Source organism: Stegostoma tigrinum, chromosome 16, assembly GCF_030684315.1.
Source record: "Stegostoma tigrinum isolate sSteTig4 chromosome 16, sSteTig4.hap1, whole genome shotgun sequence".
Lineage (NCBI taxonomy): Eukaryota > Metazoa > Chordata > Chondrichthyes > Orectolobiformes > Stegostomatidae > Stegostoma > Stegostoma tigrinum.
The window spans coordinates 67,311,572-67,324,984 of NC_081369.1; the positions used below are offsets into that span (position 1 = coordinate 67,311,572).

General features: G+C 44.3%; 1 protein-coding gene across 4 annotated transcripts in view; it reads left to right on the top strand.

Annotated features, from left to right (window-relative positions):
- fbxo31 (F-box protein 31) overlaps positions 1-13,413 on the top strand; it is a 52,234-nt gene that overhangs the window by 15,052 nt on the left and 23,769 nt on the right. For 2 of the 4 annotated variants that reach the window (XM_059651817.1, XM_059651818.1), the window contains 3 exons: positions 1,799-1,875; positions 7,222-7,389; positions 12,074-12,148. In XM_059651817.1, the coding sequence (XP_059507800.1) occupies positions 1,799-1,875; positions 7,222-7,389; positions 12,074-12,148 (320 nt within the window). Of the gene's footprint in view, positions 1-1,698; positions 1,876-7,221; positions 7,390-12,073; positions 12,149-13,413 lie in introns of all 4 variants that reach the window. The other 2 variants (XM_059651821.1, XM_059651819.1) reach the window with 2 other exon arrangements.

Consider the following 13,413-nt stretch of genomic DNA (forward strand, 5'->3'; position numbering starts at 1 on the left):
TCCTCAAGGGCAACTAGGGATGGGCAAGAAATGTTGGCCAGCCAGCGATGCCCACATCCCATGAATGAATACAAAAAAAACTAGCCACAGCCCACATCCTGAAAAGCATCTTTTGACCATTACCCTTGCTGCTATGACTAAGCCAGTTCTCTATCCATCTTGCCAGCTCACTCCGATACTGTGTGCCTTCACCTTTTGTACCAGCCTGCCATGAAGGGCCTTGTCAAAGGTTATAGTGAGGTCCATGTGGACAATATCAACCACACTTCCCTTCTCAATCATAATCTTTACCTCAAAAGAACTTGATCAAGTTAGTGAGATGCAATTTTCCCCACATAAAACCATGCTATACATCACTAAGCCCATTTGCTTCTAAATGCACTCAAATTTTGTTCCTGAGAATCTTTTCCAATAATTTCCTTACCACTGATGTGAGGCTCACAGGCCTGTCATTTCCTGGATTAACCCTGCTACCCTTAAAGAATCTGATAAAATTGGCTCAGAGATAATGGGAACTGCAGATGCTGGAGAATTCAAGATAACAAAGTGTGAAGCTGGATGAACACAGCAGGCCAAGTAGCATCTTAGGAGCACAAAAGCTGACGTTTCAGGCCTAGACCCTTCATCAGAGGGGGGGATGGGGAGAGGGTTCTGAAATAAATAGGGAGAGGGGGAGAGGCGGACTGAAGATGGAGAGAAAAGAAGATAGGTGGAGAGGCGAGTATAGGTGGGCAGGTAGGGAGGGGATAGGTCAGTCCGGGGAGGACGGACAGGTCAAGGGGGCGGGATGAGGTTAGTAGGTAGGAAATGGAGGTGCGGCTTGAGGTGGGAGGAGGGGATAGGTGAGAGGAAGAACAGGTTAGGGAGGCGGGGATGAGCTGGGCTGGTTTTGGGATGCAGTGGGGGGAGGAGACGAGGCTGGGAACCAGCCCAGCTCGTCCCCACCCCCCACTGCATCCCAAAACCAACCCAACTCATCCCCGCCTCCCTAACCTGTTCTTCCTCTCACCTATCCCCTCCTCCCACCTCAAGCCGCACCTGCATTTCCTACCTACTAACCTTATCCCGCCCCCTTGACCTGTCCGTCCTCCCCGGACTGACCTATCCCCTCCCCACCTTGACTGTCCACTCCACTATCTTCTCCTGTATCCATCTTTGGTCCGCCTCTCCCTCTCTACCTATTTATTTCAGAGCCCTCTCCCCATCCCCCCCTCTGATGAAGGGTTTAGGCCCGAAACGTCAGCTTTTGTGCTCCTAAGATGCTGCTTGGCCTTCTGTGTTCATCCAGCTTCACACTTTGTTACCCTGATAAAATTGACTATTCTCCATGCTTCTGGGACTTCACCCATGACCAGAAATATCTGTGAAATTGTAGTTAGTAATAAAGAGAAGACATACTTAAACATTGGCTGTCTCAACATCAGATTGATGGTAATTTTGCGCCATATTAGCTGTTTGGCAGAGGCTATTAGTACTGAGGTGCATGACACAACTCAGGTGTTGAGTTTTACTTGTGCTGTTGGAATGGGACTAATTGCACTTTATTGATTGTGATTAACTATGCACTATGTTGCCAGGAGGACTGTTTGGCTCATAAATCTGTATACCATCAGACTACTTGACTGTGTTCATTCCTTCCCTCCCAACTTCTCCTTTCCTCCTTCCTCCTTCCTATTTCCATTTGATCAACTTTACCAGATCCAATTTAGTTGACATGCAACTTGTGTTGGGGCTAGCAGCTCGGTCTGACCCTAGTATCAATGTAAGAAACTGAAAGTGGCTCTGATGTTTGCTACAGTGCTGCACCCTTACCGGAACATTCTGGGCTTGTGGCAACCGGACATTGGACCCTACGGCGGACTGCTTAATGTGGTTGTAAGTAATAGACTTTATGGTTATATATTGCAGTTTGGTTCTTTGAACTAAACATTCTGGTTTTATTTCAAGTTTTGTGAAGTCTGCTCTTTATCCTATTCCTATATCAGAGTCTGAGAGACACAGACTCTTGTTCGCAGTTAAATTTGAAATTTTTAGAAAAGTTGCTTTGAAGTCCTGTATGATTATGCTGTTCTGCGTGGAGAAACTGTTGTCCAACCTTTGAGGAAGGTTCAGTATCCCTGTGCTTGCTGACCTGCAGTAACTCCTAGTTTGATGTTGCCTCAATTCTAAAATTTCAGTTCATGTTTTCAAACCTCTCCCTATCTTTGTAACCCCCTCCATTCATTTTCTTGCTAAGAAAGCTGAGCTCCTCCAGCTGTGGCCTCTTGTAAACCTTGATTTCCCTCACCATTACTGGTTTGTTTTCAGCTTTCAAGAGTTACTCATTACTCTACAGACGCCTAAGGTTCCAAATAGGAACAACAGTGCAACTATCCAAGTTCACTATTGCCAATTCACTATTGGTGGGGCGGTGGCTCAATGGTTAGCACTGCTGCCTCACAGCACCAGGGACCCAGGTTCGATTCCACCCTCAGGCGACTGTCTGTGTGGAGTTTGCACATTCTTCCTGTGTCTGCGCGGGTTTCCTCTGGGTACTCTGGTTTCCTCCCACTGTCCAACAATGTGCAAGTTAGATGGATTAGCCATGCTAAATTACCCACAGTGTCCAGGGGGATGGGTCTGGGTGGGATGCTTTGAGGTTTGGTGTGGACTTGTTGGGCCGAAGGGCCTGTTTCCACACTAGGGATTCAATGATGATCTATCTATGAAATCCAGGCTATTGATTTGAACAAATATCTGATGTTAGGTTTTAGGAATTGGATGAAGAAACTAGGCATAATATTTCTTAAAATAACAATTCTTACATGATTTCCAATTATAAACCAGTTCACATTCAAAGAAGGAAGGTATTAAATGACAACTGTGTGAACAGGATATCTGTAAGGTGTATCTTCCCTTGTGCAGCAAACCTGGAACATTCCCAGTAATGAGTCCATTGAGTGATTCGATTTCCTCATTAAGTTGTGAATTGATGAGAGTTGTTTGGGAAAAGAGGGAGTGTTGGCTAACAATGGCAGTTACCAGACAAGTTACCAGAAGCTTGGTGGTCACCTGTTTTTAGAACAATGTAATTCCCTTGAGCCCATGCCAGGAAAACTTCACTGGTTAAGTTAATGTGATGAGTCAGCAACTCTAATACAAGTCAATCAGCATATGTTCTCACATTGTCAAAACCATTGCTGTTGGTCCCGACTGTAAACTCCATGGTTACTACCAACTCCATCATAGATTCATACAGTGCAGAAGAGGCCTTTTGGCCCAATGAGTCTACACCAACATAACTACCACTAAAGGCATGCTAATCCTCCATTTTTCCCATAGCCTTGAGTGTTATGAGATTTGAAGTGCTCATCCTCTGCATGAAAATGTTTTTTTCCTTGAATTCTATCTGAACCTCCTGCCTCATGCCCTAAAACTATGCCCACTCATGGCTGACACCTCAACCAACGGGAACAGCTGTTTTCTCTTCATTCAGTTTGTTCATATGCCTCATAATCTTTTACATCTCAGTCACGCCTCCCCCCCACCCCTCCAAGTCTTCTCTGATCTAAAGAAAACAATCCAAGCCTGTCTAGTCTCTTATTTACAGCCCAATTTCTCCTCCCAGGCAACATCCTGGTGAACCTCCTGCACACCCTCCAGTACAATCATGAGGCAAACAGAACTGCACACAGTACTCTAGCTATAGCCTGACCAATGCTCTGTAAAATCCAACATACCTCCTTGCTCTTATACGCTATGCACAACTGATGAAAGCAAGTGTCTCATATCCTTCTTAACTATCCTGTTCATGTGCTCTGCCGACTTCAGGGGTCAGTGAATAATTAACCCAAGACCCCTTTATTCCTCTAAGCTATCCAGTAAAGGTCCCAGTATTGATGCTTGTGGTACCCCGCTGGACACTGGCCTTCAAACAAGCAGTCTTCTCCCATTACCCTTGGTGACCTATTACTGAGCCAGTTTCTGATCCATCTCTCCAAGTTTTCCTCAATTCCATGTGCTTTAACATTCTCAGTAAACTCCCATGTCAGACCTTGTCAAAAGCTTTACTAAAGTCCATATAAGCTACTTCAACTGAACTTCCTTCATTCACACACTTGATCACACTTCCAAAAAACCTAACAAATTTGTTAAGCGTGAACTCCCCCTGACAAAGCTATGCTCCTTATCCCTATTTAACCTATGCTTTTCTAAGTGGGTATTAGTTTGCTCATTCAGAGGTTTCTTGAATAGTTTGCCTACCACTGATGTGAGATTCACCTGTCTGTAATTTTCTGGTTCATCTCTTCCACTTTTTAAGCATGACAGTATCACATTAGCCATTCTCCAGTCCTCTAGCACCTACCCCACAAACAAACAGGAATTAAATTTTTCTGTCGGGACCCCAGCAGTTTCCTGCCTCGCTCCTGTAGCAGTCTGGGATTCAATTCATCCGGGCCAGGGGATTTGTCAGTTTTTAAGCCTGATGGAGGCTCCAATACCTTCCTATTTCCTTTGTCAAACTGTGCGAGTTGGTCACAATCCCTTTTCCTGAATTCTGTACAGTACCTAGGTTCTCCTTTCCCAGAGTGAAGACTGAGGAGAATTAATCATTCAACTCCCTTCCGATACCCTGCGGCTTCAAACAAAGATTGTCCCTTTAGTCCCTAAAGGCCCTACTTTTTTCCCTGGTTAGCCTCTTCCCATTCTTGTATTTGTAAAATATGTTGGGATTCTCCGTAATCCTGTTTGCAAATCTTTTCTCATGCCCCTTTTTGCTCTTCTGATTGTTCTAAGTTCCCTCTTCCACTTCCTATAACCCTCTAGGGCCACAGCTGAATTGCTCCCTTTGAATTTCCTAAATGCTGTTTTCTTCTTCCTTATCCAGTCCTGAATTGTCCTGGGTAGCCAGGGTTCGATGAGCTTATTGTTCCTACATCTCCCTCTAAAGGCTATATGTTGGACCTGTTCTCTACCCTAGCTCTTTTATGAATGCCCTCCTTTACTCCACTGCAGACCTACCTGCAAGGAATTGTTCCCAGTCTACTGTGGCCAGATCCTGATTTATTTTTATAATAAAATCTGCCTTCCTCAAATCCAAAACCATCTTTTGCAGGCCATCTTTTTCCTTGAAGAGTAAACATTTAAACCATACAGTGTTGTGGTCACTACTGCTAAAACATTCACTACTGCCACATTGAACACCCATCTGGCTTCTTTCCCCAGAAACAGATCCAGCACTGAACACAGAACAGTACAGCACAGTACAGGCCCTTTGGCCCACAATGTAGTGCCAACCTATTATCCTACTAAGATCAATCTACTCTGTGTACCCTGCATATTACTATCCTCCATGCGCCTATCCAAGAGTCGCTTAAAAGTCTCTAAAGTATCTGACTCCACTACCACTTTTGGCAGCGCATTTCACACAACAACCACTCTCAGTGTGAAGAACCTACCTCTGACATCTCCCCTGCACCTTCTTCCAATTACCTTAAAATTTTGCCCCCTCATAATAGTCATTTCTACCCAGGGAAAAAGTCCCTGACTATCCACGCTATCTATGCCTCTCATTATCTTGTAAACTTCTATCAAGTCATCTCTCACCCTTCTTCACTCCAATGAAAAAAGCCCTAGCTCCTTCAACCTTTCCTCATCTATCCTGCCTGCCTTCCAGTCCAGGCAGCATCCTGGTAAATCTCCTCTGCACCCTCTTTAAAGCTTCCACATCTTTCCTATAATGAGTGACCAAAACTGAATACAGTATTCCAAGTGTGGCCTAACCAGACTTTTATAGAGCTGCAGCATGACTTCACGGCTCTTAAACTCAATTCCCCTGCCATGAAAGCCAGCACATCATACGCCTTCTTTACAACCCAATCAACTTGGGTAGCAACTTTGAGGGATCTAAGGATGTGGACCCCAAGATCCCGCTGTTCCTCCACACTGCTGAGAATCCTGCCATTAACCCTGTATTCTGCATTCAAATTTAACCTTCCAAAATGACTTCATGCTTTTCTGGGTCGAAAAGTGTGCATCACCCCTTGCTGGGCCTTCTATGTGTAGGTACAAAATACTCCCCAGATTCATTTCAAGAAATTCGCCTCCTCTAAACCCTCCACGCTATGACTGCCCTGATTTATGTTGGGAAAATTGAAATTCCCTAATAAATAACCCAATTACTATATCACACTTCTGAACTGTCTACACATTTGCTTCTTTACTTCTTGCTGACTGTTTGGGGGCCAATAATATACCCCCAGTAAACTAGCTGCCCTCTTAACATTCCTAAGTTCTACCCACAAAGCCTTGTTTAATGACCCTTCCAAGGTATCATCTCTCCTTATTGCAGCAGTTGACTCTTGAATCAATAGTGCTCCACCACCCTTTTTAACAGCCTCCTCTATCCCGCCTAAAAATTCTGTCCCTCGGAATTTTGAGTTGCCAGTCCAGCCCTCTCCTCAACCATGTTTCTGTGATGACAATATCTTAACTCATCAGTCTTACGAATTACAGTCCTAGCATTAAAGTAAAGACCATCCAGCCTTACTCTCTTGATGCTCAACATAGCAGAACTTATTGTGACTTGCTCAGTTTGTTGTGGCATGATGTGACTGTTTAATCAATACTGTGTACCCTCCCCCTGCCAGATTAATTTAAATTCTCCTAATTCACACATCACTTCCACATTTGCAGACTTGTATTGGCTCCTGGTCCAGCAATGCCTCAATCACAAAGGTTCTGTTCCCTGTTTTCAAGTGCTCCCTGGGCCTCAGTCCTCCCAATCTCTCTCTTACCACCTCTTTCACCACAACCATCTGATCTCTATGGTTCTTCACTCCTGGTGTTTAGTATCCATGTTCTTAATTACATCACTGTTAGTGATTGTGTCTTCAGTTGCTTAAGGCCTTAATATCTGGAAGTCCCTAACTTCTCCATCACTTTGCTTTCCTTACTTCCTTTAAGATATTCTTTCAAAACCTGGCCCTTTGACCAAACATTTAGTTATCTGCTGTAACATCCTGTTGTATGGTTGCATGCCAAGATTTGTTAATGGTTTGCTGAAACTTTGGAGTTGTTTGCCATGTATAAATGAGTTATTGTTGTGATATGTTCTGTTGCTTGAGATCTCGCTTTGGATTGTGAGAGTTACTGTACAATTGAGCATGTGCAGTGAGTGTCTTGAGTTCCTCTCCATGGTGATGTGATGCAACGTTCACTGGTGTCTGTGTTGACTCATAGGTAGACGGGTTGTTTATTATTGGCTGGATGTACCTGCCCCCTCATGATCCTCGAGTCAATGATGCCATGCGTTGCAAGCCTTTGTTCCAAATTTACCTGTGTGATAAGAATAAGGCAGAAGTGGAATGCATGTATGGTCACAAGGGGCCTCACAAGGGTGATATTCAGGTACGAGGAAATGCTTTTTCTTTTGATTATTTGTCCTCCGTAGAAATAAGTTTATCCCCAAAAAAACAGCAATGATCGCCCCTTTCAAAGATGTCTTCTGAAGCTATGTGAACAAGCTTCTCTGCCAGTCACAAATCCCCATCTCTTGTATTAAATTCTTTGAGTCTGTTTTGCCATTTAAACAAAGAAACCAAGAAACCTACAGCACAGGAACAGGCCCTTCGGCCCTCCAAGCCTGCGCCGATCAAGATCCTCTGTCTAACCTGTCATCTATTTTCTAATGGTCTGTGTCCATTTGCTCCCTGCCCATCCATGTAGCTGTCCAAATATATCTTAAAAGACGCTGATGTGTCTGCGTCTACCACCTCCGCTGGCAATGCGTTCCAGGCGGCCACCACCCTCTGTGTAAAGAATTTTCCACGCATATCTCCTTAAACTTTCCTCCTCTCACTTTGAACTCATGACCCCTAGTAATTGAGTCCCCCACTCTGCGGGGGGAAAAAGCTTTTTGCTATCCACACTGTCTATACCCCTCATGATTTTGTAGACCTCAATCAGGTCCCCCCTCAATCTCAGTCTTTCTAATGAAAATAATCCTAAGCTATTCAACCTCTCTTCATAGCTAGCACCCTCCATACCAGGCAACATCCTGGTGAACCTCCTCTGCACCCTCTCCAAAGCATCCACATCCTTTTGGTAATGTGGCGACCAGAACTGCACACAGTACTCCAAACGTGGTCAAACCAAAGTCAACTGCAACATGGCCTGCCAACTCTTGTACTCAATACCCCGCCCAATGAAGGAAAGCATGCCATATGCCGCCTTGACAACCCTATTGACCTGCGTTGTCACCTTCAGGGAACAATGGACCTGAACACCCAGATCTTTCTGTTCATCAATTTTCCCTAGGACTTTTCCATTTATTGTATAGTTCGCCCTTGAATTTGATCTTCCAAAATGCATCACCTCGCATTTGCCTGGATTGAACTCCATCTGCCATGTATCTGCCCAACTCTCCAGTCTATCTATATTCTGCTGTAATCTCTGACAGTCCCCTTCACTATCAGCTACTCCACCAATCTTAGTGTCATCTTCAAACTTGCTGATCAGACCACCTACACCTTCCTCCAGATCATTTACATATACCACAAACAACAGTGGTCCCAGCACAGATCCCTGTGGAACACCACTGGTTACAGGTCTCCAATTTGAGAAACTCCCTTCTACTACTACCCTCTGTCTCCTGTTGCCCAGCCAGTTTTTTATCCAGTAAGATTGTGGTTGATCTGATTGCAATGACACCTTTATTTCTCTGTTTATCCTTGGTTCCCTTTTCAATCAGGAACTGATCTGTCTTAAAAATATTCAACGACCTACCTGCCTTCAAGAAAATTCCACACACTGATGAACCTATGGGGAAGAAGCATTCTCATCATTGCTGTCTTAAATGGGAGATATGATGTGGAGGTGGACAGGGGTGGACAAGGTCAAAAATCATGTGACAAAAGGTTACAATCCAACAGGTTGATATCTTCAAATAAAATCTGCCTTCCCCCAATCCAAAACCACCTTTTGCCGGCCATCTCTTTCCTTATACTGCAAAAGTTTAAACCATACCATGAAGTGGTCGCTACTGCTAAAACATTCCCTGCTCCCACATTGAACACTCATCTGGCTTCTTTCCCCAGAACCGGATCCAGCACTGCACCACCACTTGTTGGGCATTCTATGCATAGGTACAAAAAAGCTCCCCAGATAAATTTCAAGAAATCTGCCTCCTCTAAACTCTTCACACTATGACAATACCAATTTATTTTGGGAAAGTGGAAATCTCCTAATAAACCTGTTAGTCTGTAACCTGGTGTCATGTGATTTTTGACTTCATCTTAAATAGGGGAATCCCTTATTTTAAAGCTGTCACATAGTTCTAGTCCCTTTCAAGTGTACTTGAGATCTTCAAGAAAATCACCTTGTGAGATTCTAAATTCCAATGGATGCAGGTCCAATCTGTTCAAACCTTCCTTACAAGGTAACTCCATCATCCCAAGGAAGCATCAAATGAGCTTTCTGTGCCCTGCTTCTAATGCATTTCTATCCATTACTCTGGAAGGAAAGTGAAACCACTTTTCTAGATGTGGTCTTACAACACTTTTATACACACTTAAATTTCCCAACTTCAATATTCCATTTCTCTTTCAATAGATCACATTTAATTTGCCTTCCTAATCACTTGCTGTACCCACTCACTAGTCTTTTGTGTTTTGTGTGGCAGGACACCCAGATCCTCCAGGATCTCAGAGCTGCAATCTTTGTCCAATTAATCAGAAACTACTTTTTCATACTTTCTGCCGAGATGGATAAGTTCACGATTTACTATGTTTAGAGACCATCTACCAAGATTTGCTCACTCACTTAACCTGACTTATGTTTGCAGATTCTGTCTTTTTCACTAGTTAGTCCTGTGGCTATTTTTGTGTCCTCCATAGATTTGGCAATCGTTCAATCAGTCCTTCGTCTAAGTCATCGATACAAATTGTAAATTGCTGACATCCCTGGGATCCTTGTCCCCATCTTGCCCAATGTACTGACTTCTGTCTTCCCTGAAGTCCCCGCATCCTGGTCTGAGTCAAAATCATGTCGCCACCCCATGTTCTGGGTACACAAATTGCTGTGTGCAGCATGCAGTCACATTTTTGGTGTGTTTCAGTAAATGGTGACGTCCTATTGGGATGCAGGGCAGAATATCTGTTGAGGTGAGGAGCTTTATTTTGGAATCATCCTAGAAGGACTACAGGGCAAACAGGCCACACACTGAAAGGAAACATGAAGGGACATAGCCTGTGCAAATCTTGAAACTGATTCCTTTTCAGTTCTCTTTTGGCAGCTATTTGCAATTTTACTGACCCACTAATGGTGTCCTTTACTACTATGGATTCAACATGGGAGACAGAAAGATAGATAGAGGGACAGGTAGGTAGTGCTGAAGTAAGGAGGCTGCAGAAGGACTTGGATAGGTTAGGAGACTGAGCAAAGAAGTGGCAGATGGAATACAATGTGGGAAAGTGTGAGGCTATGCATTTTGGTAGGACGAATAGAGGCACAGACTATTTTCCAAATGCAGAAAAACTTAAGAAGCCTAAAGTGCAAAGAGACTCGGGAGTCATAGTTCACATTCTCTTCAGCTTAAAATGCGGGTTCAGTTAGCAGTTAGGAAGGCAAATGCAATGTTAGTATTCATTTCAAGAGGACTAGAATACAAGAGCAAAGATATATTACTGAAACTATACTAGGCTTTGGTCAAAACACATTTGGAATATTCTAAGCAGTTTTGGGCCCTGTATCTAATGAAAGATGTGCTGGCATTGGAGGGAGTCAGGAGGAGGTTTACAAGAATGATCCTATGCTAAGCTCTTGTCATATGTGGAACAGTTGAAGACTCTGGTTTGTACTCAGAGTTTAGAAGGATGAGGTGGAATCTGATTGAAACTTACAGAATGCTGAGAGGCCTGGATAGAGTGGACATGGAGAAGACTTTTCCACTAGTAGGCGAAACTAGAACCCAAGGGCTCAGCCTCAGAGTGAAGGGGCAATTCTCTAGAATTGAGATGAGGGATTCCTTCAGCCAGATGATGGTGAATCTGTGAAACAGAGGCCTGTGGATGCCAAGTTATTGAGTAAATTTAAGATGGAGTTAGGTTCTGGATTAGTAAGGGGATCAGGGGTTACTGGAGAAGGCTGGAGAATAGGGTTGATACGCATCAGCCATATTCAAATGGTGGAACAGATTTGATTGGCTGAATGGTTTAATTCTACTCCTACATCATGGTCTTAAACTTTGAACTGGATCGTTGTGAAAGCTCGTTGCGTTCTTTGATAGGTACAGGGTTCTGCAGTTAAGAGATAACAGCATGGAACTGGAAGAACACAGTAGGGCGGGCAGCATCAGAGGAGCAGGCAAGTTGACGTTTCCGGTCGGGACCCTTCTTCAGAAATGGGGAGGGGTAAGGGAGGTCAGAAATAAATAGTGGAGGGGTGGGGCTGGAGAAGGTAGGTGGGATGGTGATAGGTGAGTGCATGTAGGGAGTGGTGGGGATTGGTCAGTGAGGTGGGAGTGACAGATAGGTGGGAGAGGAGATGGACAGGTTGTGTCAGGTCAAGGAGGCAGGATGAGAGGGAGGAACAAAAACAAAGTTTGCGGAAAAGCTCAGCAGGTCTGGCAGCATCTGTGAAGGAGAAAACAGAATTAACGTTTCAGGTCTGGTGACCCTTCATCAGATGAGACCGGGGTGGGGAGATTTTAAAGCTGGAATTCATCTGGCCTCATCCCATATCCAACCCTCCCTTTTATCTCCACCTCCCTGGCCTGCCACCAAATGTCCATCTTCTCTCCCACCTATCCGTCACTCCCACCTCACTAACCAGTACCCACCATTGCCTACCTGCACTCACCTATCACCATCCCACCTACCTTCCCCAGCCCCAGCCCTCCTCTGTCTCTTTATTTCTGAGTTCCCTTCCACCTCCCCATTTCTAAAGACAGGTCCCTACCTGAAATGTCAACTTTCCTGCTCCTCTGATGCTGCCTGGTCTGCTGTGATCATTCAGCTCCACACTTTGTTGTCTCAGATTCCGGCATCTGCAGTTCTTGCTATTTCTGCAGTTAAGAGTTTTTTTTTCTTTGCAGATTGTAAAGAAGGATGAGTTTTCAACCAAGTGTAATCAGACTGATTTCCACCGGATGGCAGGAGGGAGACAGGAGGTAAGTCAAGGTGAGGGTCTGGCAGCCTGCGGATCCAGGTCACTGACAGGACAAAACGTTTCTCAAGGAGTAAGCTGGCATTCTGTTGATGAACCTGCTTTGAAATGATGCTCAGTTGCTGTGTGTTCTGGGGAGTTGTAAATTATCATTGATGTCCAACCTTAGGATACATCATTCTTGGTGCTACTGACAGTAAAGCTATATCAGTCATGTTTTTGAATGTTTGTTTTACATTGCACGGATACAAATGCCTTGACCCTGCACTCTTGTTTTTAAGTTTTTTTTAGCCAACTTTCTGCCCTGATATTTGAACTGTGACCTTGGGATCATAGGATCCCTACACAGTGGAAGCAGGTCATTAGGCCCACACTGATTCTCCAAAGAGCATCCCATCCAGACCGATCCCTCTACCCGATTCCTGTAACCCTGCATTTCCTATGCATACTTGATTTGAACGCCTTTCAGGAATAAAAACAATGTCAAGACATCCTAAAGTGCTTCACAGCCAGCAAAGTACTTTCATAAAAGAATAGATATCAACTGTTCTTATACATAAATGTAGAGTGGATGGGAATCAGGGGAAAGGGGAGGAACTTTCTGCTGATTGGACTTCTAGAACATATAGAACATAGAACAGTACGGCACAGAACAGGCCCTTCAGCCCACAATGTTGTGCCGACCATTGATCCTCATGTATGCACCCTCAAATTTCTGTGACCATATGCATGTCCAGCAGTCTCTTAAATGACCCCAATGACCCTGCTTCCACAACTGCTGCTGGCAATGCATTCCATGCTCTCACCACTCTCTGTGTAAAGAACCCGCCTCTGACATCCCCTCTATACTTTCTTCCAACCAGCTTAAAACTATGACCCCTCGTGCTAGCCATTTCTGCCCTGGGAAATAGTCTCTGGCTATCAACTCTATTTATGCCTCTCATTATCTTGTATACCTCAATTAGGTCCCCTCTCCTCCTCCTTTTTTCCAATGAAAAGAGACCAAGCTCAGTCAACCTCTCTTCATAAGATAAGCCCTCCAGTCCAGGCAGCATCCTGGTAAACCTCCTCTGAACCCTCTCCAAAGCATCCACATCTTTCCAATAATAGGGCGACCAGAACTGGACGCAGTATTCCAAGTGCGGTCTAACCAAAGTTTTATAGAGCTGCAACAAGATCTCACGACTCTTAAACTCAATCCCCCTGTTAATGAAAGCCAAAACACCATATGCTTTCTTAACAACCCTGTCCACTTGGGTGGCCATTTTA